This window comes from Toxotes jaculatrix, chromosome 13 (genome assembly GCF_017976425.1).
Source record: "Toxotes jaculatrix isolate fToxJac2 chromosome 13, fToxJac2.pri, whole genome shotgun sequence".
Taxonomy (NCBI): Eukaryota; Metazoa; Chordata; class Actinopteri; family Toxotidae; genus Toxotes; species Toxotes jaculatrix.
In genome coordinates, this window is record NC_054406.1 from 20,170,387 (window position 1) to 20,195,316 (window position 24,930).

Genomic DNA, 24,930 nt, shown 5'->3' on the forward strand with positions numbered 1-24,930 from the left:
TATGACTCGAGTGTCTCTGTGTAGCATCATCCTCTGACACAGAGTCAAACACAAAACTGATAGATCGAGGTGACAATGTCAGGACGTCTGTCTCCTGCTGGTCCGACACTTCCGGCGAGAGAAGGCACGCGTCCAGCAGCAACGTCAAGTTCTTGTTAATTGTTTACGATAATACCGGAAAGCAGACGATTGAGCCCTACAAAATAAGAGCGCCAAATCTCAAGCAACGACTCCAGCTGTTGACTTTTATAAAACGCCGACATTCACCTGACAATTGACATGGGGCTTTTCAAACCAGTACCCAGTACACACAGTAGCACTCTGTGCTCCATCACCCATAAAAGCTAACAATAATAATTGAAACAATAAAGATTCACTCTGTGACACTAACATCAACACTTTAAGATTCTACACACCTCTCTCACACCACCTGTGAGACAGTTTCTTTGTACCTTTATTGTTCACCACAAAAAAATAATACTTTTTAAAATGTATGTATATATGGTATTTTTGGTATTTTTATGGTTTGCTTATATATGTTGTTCTTGTATTTTCTTTTGCTGCTGTGACAGCTCCTGCACTAGGTCAATGAAGTTCATCTCGTTAACTCGTTTCGGCTTTTATTTTTAAGATGTTGACCGGAAGTTTCGTTCCTCTCCATTGTAGGTGATTTCACGCTGGTGCGTCCAGGCGGCGGAGGCACACACACACATAGGCTGTGCACACACACAAAGAAAGGTATCAAATACTAAATGTTTGTATTACAGCGCATTATATTTGAACAGCTTGTGTAATCCGTGTCTTTCAGGGGGCGGTGGGACCATAAACGTGTCCGTGTTACCGTCAGAGAAGAATTTAGGAGTCGGTCCATCCTGTGACTGGCTGCACTGAGATCAGCTGCATGTCGACGGATATTGCTTTAAAAAAATGCGAGTAAAGCCTTTAAATGAACGGGGTGTCGTGTGTGTTTGGAGCAGCGTGATGCGGCTTTGAGGCGGGCAGGCAGAGCCGTGGCACCTCGCCGACTTCTTTAGGTGAAAGTTTCATTGGCGTGGAGATTGTTGAGCTTTAGTGTCGGGGATCCCTGCAACTGCGACATCGCCCCGTCGATGCATTTCTGCTTATTTTTTTTTTCCGCTTCGACCTGTTCGACTCGATCGAGAGGAGCAGAGAGGTCCGGGTGTGTGGTCCCGCATCGCTCCGCGGTGTCGGGCTGAAACTAGGCCTTCAGCCGAACTATTTCACTACATGATTTCCTTTGTCGCAGCCCGACGGGGCTAAAAATAACGCCCGACTGCAAACATGAGCCGGGGGTCACAATTCAGCGCGATGAAAGAGGAAAATGTTCCGCCGATAAGCACGATAGGCGCCTCTCTGCCGTTCACACTGAGGCGAGTTACACTGATGAAGCCAGGTAACCCGGGTCAACATCTTAGCGCAGGGCCTGGTAGTTAAAACGACGGAAGTGTTTATGGAGTCTGTGACTGCACCGTGGGAATCATGGTTGCAGCCTCGATGCACACCGTTTATGCGTGGAGAGAAAACTGAACACCAGAGTCCATTTAAAAAATCCTTAAGTTTATGAGCTTATCGGGAACAGTTTGTGACATTATAGAGAAACTGTTATATTTAATGTACAGGTGTCAACAGACATCTGTACATGACAGTAATACTTATTCATCTTAAATTGGTGGAAAAAAAGACAGTTGATGTAAATGCACTTTTACTGAACTATTATTTATTGGATTCATACAATTTTTTTAAAGATACACATCTTTTAGCAGCTGTAATAGATTTTCCCTTAAAGCTTTACAGTTACCTTTGAAGTAAAGATGGATTTAGAGCAAACAGTGGTTTACATGGTGCACCTCTGTTAAATCTGGTGTTCCTGTTTCTTATCCAGGCTCGGTATGTCGGATGAAGATTCCCGTGCCAGCACCAGCTCTTCCTCCTCTTCATCCTCAACTCATCATCAGCAGCAGCAGCATCAGCAGCAGCAGGAGGCGAACCCCCCAAAGAAACGAGAGAGCAAGGCCAGCATGAGCAAGACCTCCAAACTCCTCTCTACTAGTGCTAAAAGGTGAACGGGCTGACTGCAGCTGGAGCGAGGGATTTGGTGCAGGGGGAATCCACTTATTGGGCAGCAGGATAAAGATCAGACAGACTTTCAACAAAATAGAAGTTTCAACGATCTGTATTCTGTTCATACCACTTTATATTTTTTATTTTACACTGGCTACAGTGAGTGGTTTAAAGGCTCACAGGTACATTTTAGCTTCTGAATGCTGTGTGCTATTTCCAGCCCTGATGTTCAGTGTATTTATCACCGTCACCAACAGCTGAAAACAAAGTCTGTGTGAAGTCTAGGTACACAGGGCATGATTAGAGAAGATGGAAACCAGAAGCCCCCAAATCAATCAATCAGTCAATCAATCAATCCAAAATCCTAATTTTTTTAGGTTCTAATACTAAAATAGAGATGTTGACTGTCCTGTTGAGTTTGGATTTGCAGTGTTTGATCAGAGCTTTTGCCCTTTGCAGAATTCAGAAGGAGCTGGCTGACATTACGTTGGATCCACCACCAAACTGCAGGTAAGACAATGAATGTGGATCATTGATATGTGTGCGTTTCAGTGGGAGTGGGAGTGTGTGTGTTTTTTTTTGTTTTTTTTTTTTTTTGTTTTCTTTTAATGAGCATGTTGAGTCTGTTAAGAGGAATTAATGCATGTTGGATGGAAAAAGATGTTTTTGCTTCACTGCCTCCTGTGTGTAGTCCGTCATAAGACAATCATATCACAGTAGGAAGTCTCTGAATTGTGTGCTTCACAAAGCTCCAGCTAAATGTGCCTTGTGTTTGTGGGTCTTCAGACTGTTCAGTACATGACATAGATGGAGTACGGGGGGGAGGGGGGGAGGGGGGTTACCTTTCACCACTTCCTTGTCAAAACCTGAGTTAAAGTTTCTCTTTGCTGTAATTGGCTCTCTTCACACTTCTTTGGATTGTTAGGGTGCAGTACAGCACGAGTGAAATTAGTTTGTACCAATGAATATTGAAAACTGTTGAGCAGTGAAAACTGATGTCTGGCGTGTGGTCTGGTGTGTAGTGTGGTTTGCGTATTCTTTTAACAGTTCCAGAGCTCAGTCAAAATTTTGACAATTGTAGACATTTTTATTAGGACAAAACTGCTTTGGTTAAGTGAATTAAACTTTGTATAAAAACATATTTATGCTCCTCAAAGAAAGGCATAGTTCTGTTCTTATACTGGGACCAGTACTGGTCATATTTGTACTAGTATCTAAAAAATTTTTAACCCAGTACCCAGCTGTGATCGTTATTTGTCAGCAGGACTTTTTGCAGGAGTCACAGTGATGTAGACGGTAACTCAGTGAAAGTGAAAGGTTTAGTCCTCAGCAAATTTACTCAGCTGTAGCTAATTAACGTTGATTCTTTGAGTTGGCCGAACACCAAAGACAAAGAGAAAAAAAGCTGTTGTCTGGTGGATGTTTTCTGTTCATCACGGTCTCTGCACAGATATCTGTCAGATAGCAGAGTTTATTATTAGTAGATTAACTGGTTTTACTGGTTATCTATAAAGATAACCCCACTTTTGAATTATATTTGAATATTACTGAGAAATGTTAATTCATTCAGTTCATGCCAAGTTTATTTAAGAGCTGACGTTTCTCTTACTGACTTGTTTATAAAAAAAAAAAGAAAGAAAAAGCAGTTTCATTCACCAGAGAATCAGATCAAGTGTGTATGAATCCGCCACAGAAAATAGTCCCCAACAAATCCTGATTTAGGAAATGACAGACGACACAGTGTTGGTTTTTGGTTTTTATGTGATTTGTTTGTCAGAAAAAAAAAAATCAAATGTCTCATCCTCATGTTTGTGTTTGTACGTGTGAACCTCAGCTCTGCATCTGTGCTGAGGCTGCTGCTCTTTAGTGGAAAGTTTAATAACGTTACAGTAGATGATGGAATAAAGAGTCAACCAGACCTAAATAAAGATGACACTGGAGTTATCTGCATTTTATGTCTCTGCTCTGATTTGAATAACACATGAAAGACCCTGCAGGTTCAACATGAGCTGGTAGACTTCAGGTATTTTTGGATTGTTTTCTAATTTGTCGCAGTGACTCAGTCCATCTGACCGAGTTTTGTTTATGTGGTGACACCCAGGTGTGTGTGTGTGTGTGGGACGTTGTTCTCTCTTGGCCAAATGAAGGAAATGCTTCGGAGCTGAGATGAAGTCCTCCAGACATGTGGCGTGACCCTGTGAGGGATTTATCCTCGTATCTCACCAGCAGTGTAAAGAAAGGCCTCATCTTTTCATTTTGTTTAGTTCCTCTCTGTAGAAAATCCTCCATTCACCACCACGTGCAGTGAGGGGGGATTTTTTTAATGGATTTTTGCTTCTTTCTGCTTCATTTAGCACAGAATCTGCTCATTAGGGTATGAATGGAGTCGGCCAGCTACGCCTCGCAGATGCTGTTTAATGGATTACACATCGATGAGTCAGTTGGTCGTCATTTCTCTCAAGGTTGTTTCGGGCCTCCTCGCTCTGAAAATGGGCGCTGACTGAGGAAGAAAAGACTCAGCCTGACCGGTTCCCTTTACCGTGGCCGAGCTCTCTCTCTGAGCTAACTTTGCCTTTGCCGACACTAAAATGCGTCAGTCTTTGATCTGTCATTTATCTAAATCGAGTTATACTCCACGCGGGGAATGACCGTGCAGGCCCTTTTATTTTTTTTTCCTGCAGCCTCGTTGCCACTGAAGTGTGAACTGCAGACATCACAGGCCTTGCCTCAGCCCCTCCTCTCCTTCCCTCTCCTCCCTCCCTCCCTCCCTCCCTCCCTGTGTTTCTTTCATTACATTTTATTCCTCTTTCCTCTCAACCAGTCATTTCATTTATTGCCCTCTTCCTGACACTCCCGCTTTATTTTCTCTGTCTTTCACTTTGCTTTGTGTCCTCCTGCGTCCACCACATCTCCTCTTAAGACGCTGTGTCCTCGGGCGTCAGGCAAGATCCCTGGCGTTCCAGGCTCGGGGGTCATGTAGAGCAGTTAGTGCTAAAGAGGGTGGATATGTTTTCTTTAAAGGCCTGTTAATAACATGTTTAGCTTGAAGCATTTAGAAATCACCTTTTGTGTCTTTTTGGACTCACCTGATCAACACAGCTACAGAACTGATCAGCTGATTGGTTGTGTGTGTGTGTGTGTGTGTGTGTGTGTGTGTGTGTGTGTGTGTGTGTGTGTGTGTGTGTGTGTGTGTGTGTGTGTGTGTGTTGAGTGAGAGCCTGCCAGGCCTTGTGTGAGCTGTCTGGGCTGCATGTGATCCCTCAGTTTAGCTGCTGATGTGAGCAGCGGTGTCTCCACTCACACACACACACCTCTGCAGTGTGTTACCGGCTTGCGTGTTTGAGACTGCTGAGGTTTTCTCAACAGCTTCTTCATATCTATAAAAAGCCTCCTCCCTGGAGAGGAAGTGGCTGGCCTGTACACTGCTGTTACTTCGGAAAGCCCTGAAAGCAGCACTGAGCTCTGAGCTGCTGCTGCTGCTGCTGCTGCTGCTGCAGCACAGATGGAAGTTTGAAGAAGTTTCCCTTCAGCAGTAGTTGGGTGGTGAAGGGAAAATAGATGTTCTATTTTATCTCCCATCAGCTGTGTGTGTGTGTGTGTGTGTGTGTGTGTGTGTGTGTGTCTGTGTGTGTGTCTGTGTGTGTGTGTGTGTGTCTGTGTGTGTGTGTGTGTGCCAAGTCCTGAAAGTAGGCATCAAATATCTGGATAGATTCATAATCTTGCTAAGTTATTCTCAATTTGGTCATTTTATTTTGGAAAGTTCCTGTTTGGCTGCGTCTGTTGCACACACAAAAACAGTCAGTACAGTACATATGAATAGATGGGTTTAAATTTCCATTTCCATTAAAAAAAAAATTCCACTGATTTTGATGTTTTGAGTTGTTTTCACGTTCATCTGCTGAATTCTCAGTTTTCCACCTGACACCAGCTTTAACCTGACAATCATGGTCCAACAGGTTGAACTTTGAAGCCTCCACTGCACAAACACTGAGACTGGACTTTATAGTGAAGTAGGAAATAAATGGCTAAATCAGTTGGGTTGTAGTTTTGACCCCCTGACCTTTCCTGTAGCACCACACTCAGGGCTCCACTTTACAGCCTGGCTGTGGGGAATGATGTACAGGTGCTGTCACACTCGCCCTGTGTTCAGTGGTGTTTCCCTGCACTCAGCCCTGCAGAGGGTTTAAAAACAATGCTGCGGTTTGTCGTCTGGGCGTGTGCTGCATAAGGTGCTGACACATGGCAGACTAACTGCATTTGTAAACACAGTGCATCACTGTGTCTGTTGGTCAGTTATGCACATCTGCACAGTTGAACGTAACTCGGGCAGACTTTGCAGGATGAAGTGTAATGAGACATTTAAAAACTAGCCGTGAAAAAAAGAAAAAAACCTTTAGAAAATATCAAGGTCAGGTTGGTTTTTGTTCCACTGGCTCGTTCGTAGTGTGTGGCGTAATGAATCCTGCGGCCTCTAGAGGCCATCTGTGGGGGGGCTTCAAATATTCAATCTTCCTCACAGCCTGAGCAGACAATACAACGGCCGGTCGCCGCTAAATAAGCAGTAAACCCAGAGCATTAACATATTTCACGCTGATTTATTTTAGCCTGGAACTCAGTGCTATCATCTATAGACTCTCAGTGGGATCACGCTGTGACAGCTTTTGTCTGATCGTAATTCATAACAGCTGAATGATTTTTTTAAAAGCTCTTGCTGGACATAACTTGTTTTTATGTGCTTACACTGAGTTCTATGTACAGATACTGGAATATTTCCTGTTGACATCACTGGTTATCAGCTGGTTTGCTCAGACCCAGTGATGAGATGAATATATCAGTGTGGAATCTGAACGCTGCCGTGTGATATCCCGTCCCGCACCGTCCTCGGGAAGCACTGAGGGGACATGTACAGGCCGATTGCCATTGTATTAAACTGGTAGGGGTGGGTGGTGCTGCTGCTGCTGCACACCATCTCCTTGGCTCTCAAGTGAAGTGGACTCATTATATTGTCTCAGTCTCAGGCGGGCTTATTACACTGTTTCTCCTTGTCATCACGCTGCCATTGCGAGCAGATAGTGGTGATTGGAAATGAAGCGCAGTGTGTGCTGATGACAGCGCGTACATTAAGGGCTGTGGTGAAGAGATGAGGCCGGCACAGCAGCAGCAAAGTGTGGAGCAGACACAGAGAAAGAGACTCGTTTAAAGATGAGGAATGATAACAGAAGAACGTGCTGGAGTGAGTGTTCGTGATCAGCTGTGAGGCTTTTACACTGAAATTAAAGTTAAAATACATTTTAGCCAATTTTGTCTTAGGTCAAAATTGTAATTACTCAAAAGAAAAAAAAAACGCTCCACACTGGGTGTAAATGACAGTGTCAGTTCTTTAATTTGATTGGTGGGATATCTGTGTGGGCTGATGTTACATATGAACATTAAATCATCACCTCCAGCAGTTTAATGCTGCGTTCAAGCAACATCATCAGAACTAATATTATTCCGACTTGGGGGCGTTTGTGTATTATTGCATACACTGCTGTCCTCTCAGCCACACCACATAAATACCATCAGTTACCTTCTTTTGTTGTCGTACACATTTGAAGGAGTTTGATAACAAGTGAAAACCAGACAGATCAAAAACCAGATACTTTTAAAGTAGTCGAATGATTCTGTTCCCGTGGTCTTGACCTTAGATTCTGTTTAACCGTCAGGAAATGGCAGCTTTGCGTTTATGTTCCCAGTAGTTTGTTGTTGGATAGTTCTTTTTGGCTTGTGGGAGACACCGTAGAAATACCTTAGATACCTACATTAGACAGTGGACAGTGAAGAGGCAGACAGGAAACGGGGAAGGGGGGCGGGGGGGGGGGGTTACAAGATGCAACCAAAGTCTGACTGGAATAGATCCAGGGACAGTGCAGTTACACACACTGTAACCATTCAGTTCCCAGGGTGCTCCTCAGTCGCCTGCTTCTGTTGGCGTGCATCTGTCCCTGCAGAGTTTATGCTTCATGCTGGTTGCTGTGCTTTAGGAGTGTTTCATGTTTAAAGTTTGCTGTGCGTAGCTGTCCTCCGCATCAGTTTGGGACTCTGGTGGCACAGGAGGGTCTTAATTGATCTTTGCTTTAGGAAAATGAATTATTTCATTGTCACCGAATAGCCGAGCGAGAGTCAGAGCATTTACAGACCGGACACCGGCAGATGACACCCACACCCACACACACACACACACACACACACACACAGTGTTTCACATGATATACCATGATGATTTAAAAAAAAAAAAAAAAGAACAAAGAAAAACTGGAAAATATGTGCAAGTGGTCCTGGTGCTCCTAGTCTTCAGCAGCACTGTCCTTCCACAGATGAGACTGACTGGTAGCAGTGTGGAGCCCTGGTATTCAGCTGCTGATCCTCGGCTGTGCTGCAGGAGTCAGTTTTAGGTAAACCGCTGTGTGCCTTTCTGAAAGGTTAAAGGCTTAGAGGGAAAAAAGAATGAAACAGCTGAAATGTCAGCACTCTTCTTGCAGTGCGTGTGTACACAGAGGTTGCACCCCACACACACACACACACACACACACACACACACACACACACACACAGCCACACACACAGCCACACACACACACAGCCACCCTCCAGATATTGAAGTGAATGACCACAGTGATAGCATGGCATATTACCGGCTCACACAAAGCACTGGGTGGCCTTTGTGTGCGTGTGTGTGTGTGGGTGTGTGGGTGTGTGTCGGGGGCAGGCGGGGAAGGAAGCCCAGACTCTCTCTCTGTGGCTTTTCTGTGAATGTGAGACGCTTCTGTTGTCAGGCGAAAGAAACCTCAGTCTGGTTGATTCAGCGGCGAATGATACAATATCTGTTCTCGACGCTGCAGCGGGCCCCGACTGAGAGCTTGTGGTGTGACCAGTGACATGTACATTAGCAGTCCCATCCGAGGTCAGGGTTCCCCCTGCAGGAATGCTGCTAACACAGTCTTAATGAAGGACATTCCTCAAAGGGACATGTGGTATTTTTTTTTTTTTTCATAACAGGGAGCTGCTTTCTCCTCTGTTAGCACACTGCAGCTTTTACACCAAACCTGAAAATTTGGTTCTGTTAGTGATAGTAACTAAGTATTACATGACCTAGGAAGCTCAAACTGGGGGTTAGGACCTCACAAGGGGTCACAACGTTAAGGGGTCAAGATGGAAAACGTGTTATTTTATTTATTTATTTTTAATTATTATTTTTTTACTGAAAGTATAAAGTAGTTATAGGAATACTATTTAAACTCGAACAAACAAATGCAACCTGTGACGAAGGGTAACAACCAGATATTGCTTGTATATGGGAGCCAGTGTTTGTTTCTGGAAGAGTCTGAGGCACTGGAGCAACTTACCAGTGTGAGGCAGATAGTTTGTGGTCATTTGAATAATTACAAATAGGTTTGGCAATGTGGAAGATTTTAAATACCTTGTAAAATATCTGTATATTATTTTAAATATCCGTATATGTACTTAGTATGTATCACCTGATGAATCATGGCAGTACGCTGGCACAAACTGTGCACCAATGAACAAGCTCCCTTCTTAGCGTGCTCTCCAGTGCCGTGTTCTCAGGAACAGACATACCTCCGAGCTGATGGCAGCCAAGACAAACAGCCTTTCACATTAAAACAGCTTCCTGCGGGCCAGCCGGCTGGAGGCAGCACTCGCTGCTTGACTGTAACATTCAGTTCCACCTGTGACTGACTGCGGCTTTAAGGGACGGACTGTGCCGCGGGGAGGCCGCACAGACAGACACTTAGAGGGATCTTCTTGACTGAATTCTCAGTAAGTGTTGACAGCTAAGCTCATTAGTTTTAGCGAGGTAGTGTTAGCTTACAGTAAATAGCAGGATTAATGGAGAAAGGATAAGCTAATGCTAAGAGATGTCCACGAGGTAGATAGCTATAATTGCCCGACACACCAGGATGGATTAATGTTGCAGGTGATGCGAGCAGAAAGTGCAGAGGGCTAACCTTTCACCGCTTACAGAAATAACTAACAGGAAGGAGAGGAGAGTCACAGCACGTCTGTCTGAACACTCATTTTCTGAGCTTTAGCAGCTCGTTGTGTCGTCAGAACAAGAGTGACACTTAGTGTTGTCCTCGATCAGTCCAGTAGTTCTCCTCCCACACTTCCCGGACCCCAGATCTCTTTCTTTCAAAGGCTGACAAACAGTAGCAGTTTGTGCTGATAAAGGGTGTGTGCTGTGGAGAGTCCGCTGTCAAAGCTGGAGGGGAGTCCTGCTTGTCCTCTGCTGAGCCTGTGGCTGGGACAGGGTTTTAAAAGGAATGATACACAGTTCCAGCTCATCTAAAGAATGGCTGACAGACTCCTGCTTTCTTTAGGATTATTAGTGTAACTGTTACATGCCAAACACCTAGGTAAGCAGAGACCTGGGGTGTCTTTATATATCTAAACTTGCAGCCTCACTAGGAAAAACATTACAGATTTTTGTGCTTCATCATAATCTATTTTTCTATTATCTCATTTATAAAATCTAATCTGTCTATTCTGACGATCTAGCTGGTGGACATCAGTAGCTTCTCCTCCTCCATAAATCAAGCTATTTACAGTAAACTAATGCTAACTAGCTAATAATAATTAGTTTTGCTGTCAACACTTAACTGAGAATTCAGCCAAGCAGATCCCTGTGTCTGTGTCTGTGCAGCCTCCTGCAGCACAGTCCAACAGGAAGCTGGAAGTGTCCTGTCAATGGTTTTACAGATGTCTCTTTTATGATGATGGTTTGTGGACATCAGGGGATGTCTTTTCATTGTAATACCGTGAATGTCCACTGGGGCAAATTGGCTGAAAGGCCCAGAGGCGAGGTCCTATCTGTTCTCTTAATACATACATGGTGTCAATGCCGAATAGCTCTGCACATAGTCCCGCCCCCAAAGCTGTGATTGGACAGTTGATGGGTTTTCATTTTGGCATTGATGATGTGTCTTCTTAAAAAAAGAAACGGCTCACCTCACACCCTTGGTTTTCCTCATGAAAATGAATGACTTTGCTGCCCTCTGCTGGACAGCACTGAGATGCAGTCCGCCTCTTCACTATGTCACTGTTGCAGTTAGGCATTTGAAATCTTCCATATGCTAATATTTTATGTATCACTAAAACACAATATAAACAATATAAACTGAAGTCATATTTGCCTTTAGGTGATTGATTGCTAAATAATCTCAAAAACTATTTTGAGGATCAGTCAATTATTGTAGATGTTTTTAAAGCAGAAATGCCAAACCAGTCCTCTGCTTCCATCTTCTGCTCCCCCCCCCTCCCCGCTTCGGCTTAATCTGGTCCTGCTGAAGGCTTTTACAGATGGGGGGGGGGGGGGGGGGGGGGGGGGTTATAAATCTGGAATGTTCTGATCTCTTGGCCCTTTGCCAGAATTTACTGCTGAACTTCATATGGCAGCAACAATAAATGTTTTCCATTTTACAGCCATGTTGGCGACATAGAAATGATTTAGCTGTCTGTCCTGTTGTCAAGCTATTAAAGCAGTCTGCACAACTGCGACGGCCGCGATGTTCAGGCCGTCAGGAGTCTGAATATCAGGTCAGTTTCTCAGGTTTTTTTTTTTTTTGGTTTTTTTTTTTACGTGGCTGTGTCTCTGTTCTCTCAGCCATGATAAAGTGTGGGCAGAGTGGAGCGTCTGCTGCAGAAAATAAGATCGCTGCCTGATGTTTACCTCTCCAGTCCTCACTCAGAACAGACAGCATACAGAGGCGAGTAGGTGCTTATGTGCCCGACAGCAGATTTGTGCTCGGAATTATTCGTGGAATTGCTGTTTCTGAATAATGGATTATTTTGTTTGTTGAATAATGGATTACTTTGTGTGTTTGCTTAAATAATCAAATGATTTCTGTCTAAATACATCGCTGTACACTGCATTTTGCATGTACGATTTTCCACTGGAACAAGTCTTTCATTTTTATCCCGCAAATAAGCTTTAAGAGCTCCATTTATCTTTTAAAAACCAAACGGCAAATTGTAGAGGAGTTTCTTTTTTTTTTTTTTTTTGGGAGCGCTTCATCAGGCAGTCAATTATGTGAAAGCATCTCCACCATTAAAACACTAACAGAGGCCGCTGTTGATTTACTGTGCTGCTGCTGCTGGATCCAAGCTCTTGTGAAGCAGCTGTAGTTGTCAGCCCTGTTACTCTTCAGTTTTATCTCCGCAGCCAAATGAAGTTGTGTTGATCTTTTTCTTTTTATCGCTTCCCACTCTGTTGGTATAATGACTCACACGAGCCGTTGCCCTTTATTGCTTTAAAGAATTACCAATAAGATAACACGGAGGAGATGTTTGGGAGGATTTTTGGCTGCGGAACATAAGAAAGATGGTAATTATAGAGACATTTTAGTCGTTTAGCGGATATTTCATGACTTTCAGAATAAGCCTCAGTACATAGAAGATAGAGAGTAAAAAAAAAAGATAATAATAAAGAAAATAAAGAGGTTTAAATTTAGGACTCAGGTCACTGACTGGGCTGGGATTGTGGTGTAAGGTTAAACCACGATCTTGAAGTTTTTGTACTTTGTAAAGATGAATGAGAGATTCACACATCCTGGGTTGATAGAGGAAAGAAAGGAAATCTAGTTTTAAATGTGGTATTTGTGTTTTGGCAAAGAAAGATTGTGCAACAAACTACAATAACTCAACAAGCCTTTGTGCTAAGTATAAATACTATATACTGTATTTTTGAAAAGGCAAATCAGTCTATTCATAAAGCTAGTGTCATCTTGTCATGTGCAAAATAAAAGCCTCATAGAAAAAAATGTATCAAACAGTCCTGAAATCCCGATGAGATTTTTTTAAAAATGTTGATGTTTCAGTTTTTCACACGCACAAATTTAAAGGATGTTCAAAGTTCAACATTTTGGGAAGTTTCCTGTAATGTTGTCTTCTCTGTGAGGTTGTCAGGCAGCTGTTTTTTTGTTTTTTTTTTGGATTAAACAAATTAGAGCACACCAGCCTTAGAGGTGCTGGTAGGTGGATTCTGTAACCTTTGGAGGGAACCACGCTCCCTGTATCCCTCTGCTTCCACTGCCTTTATTCTAAGCTGAGCTATTACACAAGCAGTGTCTGACACAGCCTGACATTTCCCAAAATGTCAGACTGTTTCCTCAGCTGTGTGGGGTTGTTAAATAGCTTCTCAGATCAATTGTCAGACCATGATGCTGGTCCAGTCCGTTTTGACAGAACTGCACATTGCACAGGGTGTTTTGTACTGTGGGTGGGGATGCATCCCTCTCAGCAGCCTGGGCACCAGTGTTAGGATGCATTTCAAATATTTAGCAGCCAGTGGATGGAGACTGTGCTGGAAGATTTTTTTTTTGTTTCGGGAGGAGGAAGAAGAAGAAGAAGAAGAAGAGGAAGAGAGTGAAATGTAAATATATTCCTCCATATTCTGAGAGACCATGAGAGAGCGGCACACATGCAGGCAGAGGATGATTAAAGCTCCATCAGGGAGCTGGGTTAGGGCAAAGGCTGATCTTGTTCGGGCTTGGAGGGAAGTGTGTTAATCCAGATGGAAGATAGATGAAGCTTTGAACAGAGAGCTAAGTGGAGTTCCTGCAGAGGGAAGGGGATTTTTAGTGGAACAAATCCTGAAAACGCTGCGCTAACAAATAATTCACAGTCACGTTGAATTACTTTAGTTGTTTTTTGTTGTTGTTGTTGTTGTTGTTGTGAAAGACGATGTCTGATGAATGTGTCCTCTGTTCCAACAGTGCTGGTCCTAAAGGAGACAACATCTATGAGTGGAGGTCGACCATCCTGGGCCCTCCAGGCTCCGTGTACGAGGGAGGGGTGTTTTTCCTGGACATTGCCTTCACACCAGACTACCCCTTCAAACCACCCAAGGTGAAACTCGTGTTTTTAATAAATTTTAGCATCTAACAAAGCCTGTTATTATTATATTTTATTTTATTTTATTTCTTTATATTTCTTTCTTTCTTTCTTTCTTTCTTTCTTTATGGAATCATGTACTGACAGATCTCTGTCAGAGAGATGTCATTTTCATGTCTTCCACTAGAGGGCACACAACCAAATGGAACCAGCAGCTCACACCTGTAATCCTCATTCCTCAGGCCTCTCAGATGTCTGGGATCACTCAGCCCTGACTCTTGTAATAGTCTCCTTTTAAGGAGGAGTTATCACAACCAAACTGCATTTAAAAAATTGAGAAATGTACTATGAACTTTCCAGACATTCACACTTTTATACATAAGGCTGCTCTTCATTTTAGCAGAAATATAACTTGTTAAGCAGCCCTTTCAAAAATGTTGATTGCCTCTACCCATGTCCACACACCGCAGTGTGTTTGTGATGGATTGTGCAAACTAATTTATCTAAACAGATAATAGTGGTTTGGATATTGAAGTTAATGTTGACACTTCAGATAAGGTCTGGAGTGATATTTAACAGCACAGTTGGCCTGATAAGAGGCATTTTAAAACGTTTAATTCTTTCTATGGGATTCAATCTTTGGATTTTAGACTTATCCTGTCTGTTGTGTGTGTTTTTGTGTGTATGTGTGTGTCCAGGTGACGTTCCGCACGAGGATCTACCACTGTAACATCAACAGTCAGGGGGTGATCTGTCTGGACATCCTGAAGGACAACTGGAGTCCTGCCCTCACCATCTCCAAGGTCCTACTGTCTATCTGCTCCCTGCTCACTGACTGCAACCCTGGTGAGAGCTACAATACACACACACACACACACAAGCCTGGTTAGACTCACTAAATGTGGTGAAAGCTGATATTTTGTGTCCATAGTAAACACGTTATTTATTGTCTCATAATCTTATTAACATCTTTAACAGAATATTCTTCCTTAAAATGCTAAATTCTTACCAGCAGCAGTAACTCCCCTTTGATCTTGAACGTTAGAGCAGAGATCATGAAATTCTCATTTAGGCAGAACTTCACATCAAGTTCTTTTTAATTTTATTTTATGAAGTTTAATTTATTACCTTTAAAACTACTCCAGCTCACATTACAGAGCCTTAAAGCCCCATGTGGCCTTAAATCAGCAGGTTTGGCTCCTGTGGCTGTTTCAGAATCCAGACTGAAGAGGAAAACACAGCATACATCAAGTATAATATCACCTGTATCGTTTACCATAACAGTACAGTTATGGTAAATGATGCAGGTGAAGAATTCTGGTTGTTATTTCAGACATTTGATTAGGTGGAGTCATAATGATCCCTGTGGGACTGAGCGATGTGGACATACAGTGTGAGATCATATAAAACAGTTACAGATCAGAGGCTGTTTTATGGCAGTAATGGATTTTTGAATCAGTGCGGTAAGACACGGTGGTAACGTGTTCAGTTCACTTAGCCACAAACAGGCCAGTGCCATGTGCTTCATTTTATTTTCACTTTGGGAAGCTGTGAACAAAAGAGGCCAAGTAGAATTTACCTGAATATTATCAACACTATCATGAACATGAATCATTAGTTTATCTTAACAGTCTACACTGAGGGCAAAATAATAGGAACAACTAGAATACAATACATTTCAATAGCACCATAAACTGCAGACTCCAAAATGCTCATACAGTTTAAAGGTGGGATTTATTATAGGACTGTTGTATTAGACTGCATTAGTTTTACATAGGAGGACCTGAGAAACTAGCGAGTATATACACTAGAGTGTGTATTGAAAGGGAAGCTGAGAGCAGGGCCTCTTCATACTTTGGATTTAACTGACGTGTTTGATTGATGAGCAACATCTGTTTCTCTTTTCTTGTCTAAAATCTGTCAAATCTGTCGTGTACTTGAATTTTTTTTTTTTTTCAGATTATATTTGTCTAACCTTTTTTTTCTTGCATGCCAAAAAAAAAAAAAAAAAAGCCCAACTGTATTGAAATCTCTGACTCATAAAACCCCCGCAGCAGATGTCTAAGTAAAAGACATATTCATTTACTGTTTTGTTCATCTGTTCCCAGCCGACCCTCTGGTTGGAAGCATCGCCACACAGTACACAACAAACAGACCTGAACACGACAGGATAGCCAAACAGTGGACCAAACGCTACGCCACATAATCACCAGAGCAGCTGCTGGTTGGACGAGTTGGGGATGTGGGGGCGTGAACTGGGGGTGGGGGGTGATTTTTATCTCAGAATTGAAGTCTTAACTTCTGACATTTGTTGTTTATTGTATTTTTTAAGTTATCTCCGGCCCAACTATAATCAGATTTGGCAATAATGCATTTTGTGTTTTCTCCTTTTTTTTTTTTTTTTTTTTTTTTAAAGCTTGTGCTTGAAGATGGACATTAATACTAAACTGCTAGATGAAACGTGTCACAGCATGAATGCCAGTTATGTCAGTGTAAATTCTCACATGCATTAAAAGTTCCAGTTGGTGTTTGCTTCCCCCTCTGAGCTCCTGGTCTCTGAAAAGGTGTTTCACACATGTAGACATGTTTAGATAGGGATGGATATTGGTTGTGATTTGTGTTCTATACTGATGAAAAGTCTGTTCTGTTTCTCCCTTAAAGACTTAAACACGACCAACTGAAGCAGTTTTTTCTTTTTTTTTTAGGTCATATATTCACTTCGCTGCCAAAATAAAGGTTTGGAGAGGATTTAATATGAAGAGGCTATATTTTATTCATCACATCTTAAGACAGATTACAGAGCACAGAATAATTTAGGGTTAGCATGATTACAGAGTGCAAGTCTTCTTCTCACTACCTCTGGTGTACTAGCAGCACGTTAAATGTTATTACTCTGAGACATTAAGGACACAGAAAACAGCGCAGATCATCCATGACACTCACTATTTTCAAAAGTCAAGGAATGTGGCTCATTAAAGTGACAAAAATAAATTAGTTAAAAAATAAATATTTCCTCTCAACACTGATTTCTATTGTTAAAAAGGCCTACACACACACATACACAAACAGCCTTAACTAGTTAGCCCTATTGGATTATACAGGCTGGATGACACACAGGAGTGCAACTAATGTCAGACATAATGAAATCATACATCACAAGTTAAGGTGGTACAATGAACATTATTGCTGCCAAGCCATATTTGATGTATAGGCTAGCTGAGTCCTGCCAGAGGACAAGGATTAATGCTGCGTTCACATCAGGTGGGAAATAACATTTTACTACTGTACAAAACTCCTATTTGAAAATACTGGCACTCTCAGTATTTATGAGCTACTTGGTGCCAGAGCTAATAGGACAGTTTCAGATTCCTCAACAATCACATGTTCACCTGCATGTTTAAAGAGTTAAATGTTGCTGTAATCATTCACAAAGGGATCTGTTCAGTCCACAAATCCACAGTGGAGTGCATAAACACATTGGGGGTGGACTGGGTATTCTGTCCCCCTATTCTTTCTATATAGTCCATTAGGATATTGACACTACCAAGACTGAGAGGAAGAAAGATAATAACTCTTTAAATGTACATAGCATGAGTATTAAGATAGATGGCTCCTGTGGCTGTTTCAGAATCCAGACTGTGTGGAACAGTTTGGACACCCCTGCTGTAAGCGGGAAAAAAAGTAGTGGAAGTTAACTGTGTAAATCTACATGATCTGTGTTTGGGTTATCTCAAATCTTTGGTACTAAAGTGCTCATGCTAACTTGAATGTTTCTCCCATGAAATACAGACTGACTACACACTAAGCACACAGTATGGAAAGGCTTTCATTCACTGGTTGGAGATGTGACAGATGTGGATTTGGTCTTTGTGGTTGTCACTTGTGTTTGGTTTGCTGTTAAAGACGAACTACAGCATGTATCCTCACAGTGAGAAGTTCAACATTTCTGGGAATACACTTCTTGCAAAGTACGACACGAGGGTCAGGACTGGTTTAGCCGAGCTCAGCATAAAGAATGGAGGGAAACTGCTGGCCCAACACATCTGAAGCTCACTAATAAACACACATCAACACCTGTGAAGTTACGTCAGAAAGAACTGCACATGATAAACTTTGTAAAGGTAACATTTACATCAGGGTCATTGTATTGAGTTGCCACAGACTGGACAGGTCTAAAAATCAAAAACATTTACTTGTGAATGAATTAAACAAGTGAGATTTAACATGTTAATCAGTGAGCTTTGGAGGTGTTGGCAGACATATTGTTTTCATTATACGCAGTACCTCACCCTCTGCTTCCAGTCTTCATGCTAAGATAAATTAAGATTCTGGTACTGATCTTCTCATCCCACTTTCACACAGTAAGTCAATAACTGTACGGTTCCTTCATAATGATGTTAACGTTGCACATGAATGAATGACTGAGTGTGAAATGGTGAAATGTACACAGTAGCGATTAAAGTCTTGTTGCTAAACTAAAGGCTTATCCATGTTGTCCTGCTGCTTGTTTCCATATGACGATGAATGCAGCCTGTCATTCAGAGGAGCAGAGAGAGGAGTGAGGGGACCTTCAGAGTTTCACATGTCGTTAGATGTGGTGCCCTTGCTTTTGCGTCCAGGCAGAGGGAAGGAAGATTTGCTCTGAGGCTGGGTGAGGCGGCTGGTCAGCTGGGTGAAGGGCTCAATGAGCGAGTTGCGTTCGGTGACGCTCACCTCCCACAGCTTTACCTTCTCGCTTCGCGCCCACTGCTGCGCCACTTCCTGTTCCACCTGACGACGCTCCCGCAGGTCCGTCTTATTCCCCAGCACTACGACTGTCACCTGAGAACACAACAGACACACCTGAACCAAATCCAATGCAACTTTGAGAGATTTAAGATTGAACATTATGCACTTTCATGTATGAAGAAAACGGGTAGTAAATATTTGTTGGCCTGAGTGTTTCATACGCCTTAAATGATGTTCTTTGTGATGTGGACATTTGCCAAGATAATACACAGCAATACAATTTGGGACAGGGCTGAGCAAGACATTATCTGCAAGAACGATAGCAGCACATGTTATGAATAGTTAGTAAAGAATACTCTAAACCAGCTGCACCTCTTTTTTATCTCTGGATTTGTCTATTTCCTTCTTCAGAACATCCACCTTCTTGAAAGACTCCAAGCTGTCGACACTGTAGACGAGTACGAAGCCGTCTGCCACTGAGTAGTAATGCTTGGGGAGGTCTTGTCCGTTGTGGAGGCCCTTGGTGTCGTAAAGCCTCAGCTGCTCCTTCACACCACGGTCAGTTTCCACCGAGGCCACGTACACATCCTCCTGCGTCTCATTGGACTCAGAGCCTGGAAAACAGACACAACGATGACACAACAAATTCAGATAAACTCAATAACACTGTTTTGCAACTGAATTGTTATCTGAAACAGTAGTAAAATTATCAAGGGAAGCCTGACAGGCATCATGAAATATGAACACACCTTATATATATATATATATATATATATATATATTTAATGTCAGACTGAAAGAATATCAATTATATTCTGATAATAAAAAGTTGGGTGTATCTTATGTACTTGCAGTTAACCAAGGTGATGACTACAGAGATCAGAGAGTAATCTCATTTAGAGCCAGAAGTATATCCTACACTGAAGCCGTGCGAATCAAGAATTTATATGTGTGTATACTTGTACTATAGTGTCACTGCTCTGTTGTGTCGAGTCATTCCCGGTGCATTTCTCACCTACAGTGTGATTTCCATACAGCAGCTGTTCCAAAATGGCAGTTTTTCCAACTGCTGCCTGGCCACACACCACAACTTTACAGCCTTTTCCCATTTCGAGCCTACAACGCATGAACACAAAACGTCACACTGTTTGTAGTCTCGTCTGTCAAGTCTTGTCCCTACTATTGACAAGAGCTTTTTGAAAACAACCAAAAAAACAACTCTGACTACATCCTTAACGTCGCTTCACTATGACAGCATTTTGTTGTTTAGCCTTGCTAGCTAGCAGGTTAGCCGTAGCAACTCATTCTGCGTCGTGTAAATACAATAATAACAGTACAGCTGCGAGCACATTCTTTGTTACATACTGGTACATTCACGTAAAATTTCTTACTTGAATTAGGAGTATAAATATCTGTTGATCAAGTATGTATCATCACAACCAGGAGATCCATTCTGCCCTGCTAGCTCTTTAAGACGTATCCTGTCACTGCGCATGCGTGAGGGACGGAATTCACTATAATAACACATTTAAAGACAACGATATTTTTTTGGTTTGAATTCATAAAAATCGGACGCTATATTATGTATCTTGTAATAATTACCTAAGAATTGTGACATAACAACAACAATAATAATGATGATGATGATGATATAATATATATGATCAAATCGTTATTATAATTATTAGTAATTATTAGTTATGTGATCTATTGAAATCAGAAAGAGACATCCCGTTTGATTATCAAAATTACAAATTACCAGCATTATAAGTACTGTCTAGGGTTGGGGGAAAAAAACAATCGAAGAATACATTTCCCATGAGCACAACAGAGGAAATGCGTCACTGTCGTTTTCATAAGGCATGCTGGGTACGTACGCTCTCTCTTTCCGGCTGGTACGCCATCATGTAAGCGAGTGTTTCTATACTTTTGTACAAAACTCAATCCATTAAAATCACCTGTTTTCATTGTTCATCTGTCCGTTTGAAACGGAACGATGTTTACAGACTTACTAACGACCCCTATCACTTTATTATTTTTTAACTTAAATAACTAAAAACGCTGATTATAGCTCTGTTTTAACGGTGCTGGGATGCGGTCGGTCCGGTAGCCATTGGCACTGCTGGCTGCAGCGGAAAGCTAACGCGTTTTTGTCATTATGTTTTGAAGTTAATGTAAAATTAGCAGTTTTCGCGTTGTAGTCCGTTTGAACCCGGTACATGCTGTTTGTTATTTCTGTGCCAATTGTAGCAACATTCCGGTGAGTGATGGGCTACGCGGCTAACATTAGCATGCCGGGCTCATTTCTAGTCGGCTGTCTAATACGCGTGGACTCATGTGCCCCTACACCTTGTCTTTTTTTCTACAGTTTTCTTATCTGATAGACACCTGGGCTGTCACACAGTGTGTCAGAAGTGTATTAACACCAGTCAAGAGGTTACTGAAGAGAAGTGCAGTCATGGCTGTCTTGAAACAGTTGAAGGAAAAGGCCTCTGTCTGCCGAATGTATTTAGGGTCGCTGTTCTTGAACCATGTGTCTGTAACCAGAGAGCTACAAGCTTCAAATCGACTTTTATCTGGAAAGCAGCAGATTGACAGTTAAATCTGAGCTAGGCAGTGTTTGTTTGGAGAGAACTTGCAAGCCATCAGATGGCACATGACTGAAACCTGCTCCGGCATGATTTCTGTAGATGTTGCTCAGCTTAGCAGTCTGTTTATTTCGGGCTGAACTGCAGATGCTAGGTGCCTGTTTTTCATATTTAGCCCTTTATAGTGGTTATTAGATATCATGGAGCTGGGAATTGACATCAAAGATGTGCTCATTTACTCATTGACTGATGTTTCTTTTCCACAGATAAGTCAACATGGGAGCGTATAGGTATATGCAGGAGTTATGGCGCAAGAAGCAGTCCGATGTGATGCGCTTCCTGCTCCGTGTCCGCTGCTGGCAGTACCGTCAGCTGTCCAACCTCCACCGTGCTCCTAGACCCACCAGACCCGACAAGGCTCGTAGGCTGGGTTACAAGGCCAAGCAGGGTGAGTGCTGAGCCCAGAGTTTGGTCCATACTTACCTGCACAGGATAGCTATCTGTCATCACTTTTACCTGGCTCGATGTTCATGGTTTCCTTTGATTCGAACAGGCTACGTTATCTACCGTGTCCGTGTGCGCCGCGGAGGCCGTAAACGCCCTGTGCCCAAGGGTGCTACCTATGGCAAGCCAGTGCACCATGGCGTCAACCAGATCAAGTTTGCCCGCAGTTTGCAGTCCACCGCTGAGGTACTCTCATCTACACAGATTATACCGAAAGCTTAAAGGCCATAATGAACATTGAGTTATGATATTGCTGGTTTGACAATGCTTCAACTCCGGGTACTGCACCTGAAGTGGATTCATACTGTTTACAAGTTATTATTGCAAATGTTATCATGACAAGAAGCTCAGGTACCATCACTTTAAAAACTATAAATGGAGACTTATTAGTCTTTATTAATAAAATAATTCTTTGTTTGGGAAAGCAACAGTTTCAATTGCTCCCAATGACAATACAATACAATGGAGGCTGTTTCACAGTGGTCAGAAGATGTGGAAATACAGAAACCATCTAAGAGCACAGTCCACTTTTCCTCAGTCTGATTCTCTGTCTGCTCCAGATTTTCTTTTCATATGTCCCATATTTTTCATGCATCCTATCAAACCTTATACACACACACACATGTTTTGGTCTGCTCTGTATAGCACACACTTTGGCCAGAGGGTCATATGCCGTGCTTGGTTTTGTATGTAGCAGCGTATACAGCATAGAGCATAATATGCAGCACGCCTGTTTGGATTTGTCAACGACAGGATTTGAACAGTGCACTTTGTGGTTTGATTTATTAACAGACTGCTGACTACTACAAAAAGTCACACTCTTTTATATCTTCTCTGTCCTGAGGATTATCTGCCTTTTTGTCATATGATAGTAAACTTAAGATCTCTGAGTTTTGGACTGTGAGTCAGATAAAACAAAGACATTGAAGATTCCACCTCAGACTCTGGGAAAGAATTCTAACATTTTATTGACCAAACAAAAAAAAAAAAAGAAAGAAAGAAAGAAAGAGTCATTGTCTAATTTATATTGAAAGAAATTGTTGCAACTCCAAAAAAAAAAAAAAAAAGCACGGCGTCTCCTATAGACATTTCTCACAGTGGACACTTGGCTTTCCAGCACAGTCTAAGTAAACATGTTGATTGCTACTTTGCATTCCGGTGTATCTAAATACTGATGATTGGTATTGTTCGTTCTTACTAACTAACAGGAATTGCGAAAACACTTTAACTGGGAATAAACCCTTGTTGATGCTAGAGAAGAAAAAATAAGGCTCTAATTGGTGGACATATATTGCATTTGGCATATTTTATGCCTGGAGTGTGATGGTGGTGTTGTCACATGTGGCTGCAGTGGTCCCTTGCCGCAAAGATTTATCTCTCATCTCATAGATTAGAGACCATGTATTCAAAAAGAAATCTTGATGGCTCTTTAATAAGGTCGTTAGGTTGTCTGCTCAGTTGTTTTGATGAAAGTTAGGAATTTAAACTCCTCCATCTCTCCTCTCCATCCATGTGCTGTTGGTGTACAGGGTTTCTACTTGTGATATTGTTCTCAGCAGTGAATGAGCAGTAAATTCACTTTCGTTTGAAACAAGCTGCTGACTTTGATCATGGAATCAACCCAGTAAGAAGACTGGTTCTGATCCACAATGACTCCAGTGTCTCTAATGCGCAGCCACAACCCTGCGAGGGTGGAAGAGCTGAGGAAGATTCTGAAACCAAACACATCCAGTGTGTAGCAAACTAAACGCAATACTGATTAAAAAAAAACAATACTAGGATAGAAGGAACTCATCAGCTTAGTTTACATCAGCAGTGTTGAAAGTGCCTCTTCAATGCTGATTAAATGATCATTGAGCATTTTCTTTCTCTCCAAAGGAAGCTGGACTAAATCATTGTTAGATTTTGTTTCTCTTCCCTCTGAAATGCTGATCACAGACCAGCAGGGTTGGTAAATGAGAACGTGTGCATTTGTCTGGTGTCACCTTTGAAGGATGTCTGGGTGTTCAAATTTCTTGCTGCCACAGGGAGCCGCCAAAACACAAAGTAGCTTTTGCAGCTTTAAGATAGAGCCGTGTTACCTTCCTGTGATTGTCTTGACAGGATTGATTTTGATATTGATCTGGTAAGTGAGAGTCATTTCCTCACCACACATTGGTTTTCTTTCCCAGGAGCGCGCTGGCCGTCACTGCGGAGCCCTGCGAGTGCTGAACTCTTACTGGGTGGGCGAGGACTCCACCTACAAGTTCTTCGAGGTGATTCTGATCGACCCCTTCCACAAGGCCGTCAGACGCAACCCAGACACCCAATGGATCACAAAGGCTGTGCACAAGCACAGAGAGATGCGTGGCCTGACATCTGCAGGAAAGAAGAGCCGTGGCCTGGGCAAGGGCCACAAGTTCCACCTGACCATCGGAGGCTCCCGCCGTGCAGCCTGGAAGAGGCGCAACACCCTGCAGCTGCACCGCTATCGTTAAAGCACGTCACAGTCTGTACATTTAAACAAATAAACATCCCTTTTTATGGCGAAAGTCCTGTCTGCTGTCTGTTTCATTCAGCTGTTAGAATGTTAGCTTTAAACAGAGTTTTACATCTCCCACTATCTGTGAATGAAGTTTGAGTAACGTTCTTTTATAACCTTTGATAATGGATTATGCACCACTGGATGTGTAAGACTATAACGCCACATTCCTACAGGAGGTTTCACGTAGAACTGATTAGAGCTCTAATCAGGATGTGAGATGGTACATACTGGTTTAATTATCCTCCTTGACCCTTTGTCACTTGACCTGGTTATTGCATTTGTAAGAACAGAACAAATTACATCTTTATTAGTATATAGACATTAATCACGTCACAGTTTCTACTAAAGCTGCACCCAAACTGCAGCCTGAGCTGAGATTGGTCGGCCGTAGTGGAAGCACCTGTGTGGGTGTGCAAGGCCAATGACGTGGTTAATGTTTTACCAATATTAAATCTTTCACCGAAAATATGACCTGATGTAGTTATCACACTGAGATAGTGTTATGTTACTAAATAATCTGATTTTTTTTAAATCCATAACATTTTCAAATAAAGTCTTTATTCTGAGTAGATTAATGTCATACATAGTGTCCAAACTGAAAGGGTTCAAAAGTAA

At 42.2% G+C, this 24,930-nt stretch overlaps 3 protein-coding genes across 4 annotated transcripts; 2 read left to right on the plus strand and 1 right to left on the minus strand.

The window, feature by feature from the left end:
- The first annotated feature begins 629 nt into the window (after positions 1-629).
- On the plus strand, positions 630-16,721 carry ube2e1 (ubiquitin-conjugating enzyme E2E 1). Of its 2 annotated transcripts, none has more exons than XM_041053104.1 (6): positions 630-738; positions 1,904-2,080; positions 2,542-2,592; positions 13,854-13,986; positions 14,670-14,817; positions 16,080-16,721. In XM_041053104.1, exons 2-6 carry the CDS (start codon positions 1,911-1,913, stop codon positions 16,175-16,177), a joined length of 600 nt encoding a protein of 199 aa, XP_040909038.1. In that variant the 5' UTR covers positions 630-738; positions 1,904-1,910; the 3' UTR covers positions 16,178-16,721. The 2 variants fall into 2 exon arrangements, with proteins under 2 accessions (XP_040909038.1, XP_040909039.1); XM_041053105.1 differs by lacking the exon at positions 630-738 and adding an exon at positions 869-1,034.
- Positions 16,722-16,729: 8 nt separating this feature from the next.
- On the minus strand, positions 16,730-20,183 carry nkiras1 (NFKB inhibitor interacting Ras-like 1). Its single transcript, XM_041053106.1, has 4 exons — positions 20,091-20,183; positions 19,715-19,815; positions 19,072-19,313; positions 16,730-18,792 (listed from the first exon to the last, which is right to left on the minus strand). Exons 2-4 carry the CDS (start codon positions 19,806-19,808, stop codon positions 18,550-18,552), a joined length of 579 nt encoding a protein of 192 aa, XP_040909040.1. The 5' UTR covers positions 19,809-19,815; positions 20,091-20,183; the 3' UTR covers positions 16,730-18,549.
- A 1,341-nt stretch (positions 20,184-21,524) lies between these two features.
- rpl15 (ribosomal protein L15) lies at positions 21,525-24,322 on the plus strand. The gene is made up of 3 exons (XM_041053867.1): positions 21,525-21,735; positions 21,841-21,977; positions 23,963-24,322. Exons 1-3 carry the CDS (start codon positions 21,564-21,566, stop codon positions 24,266-24,268), a joined length of 615 nt encoding a protein of 204 aa, XP_040909801.1. The 5' UTR covers positions 21,525-21,563; the 3' UTR covers positions 24,269-24,322.
- The last annotated feature ends 608 nt before the right edge of the window (positions 24,323-24,930 follow it).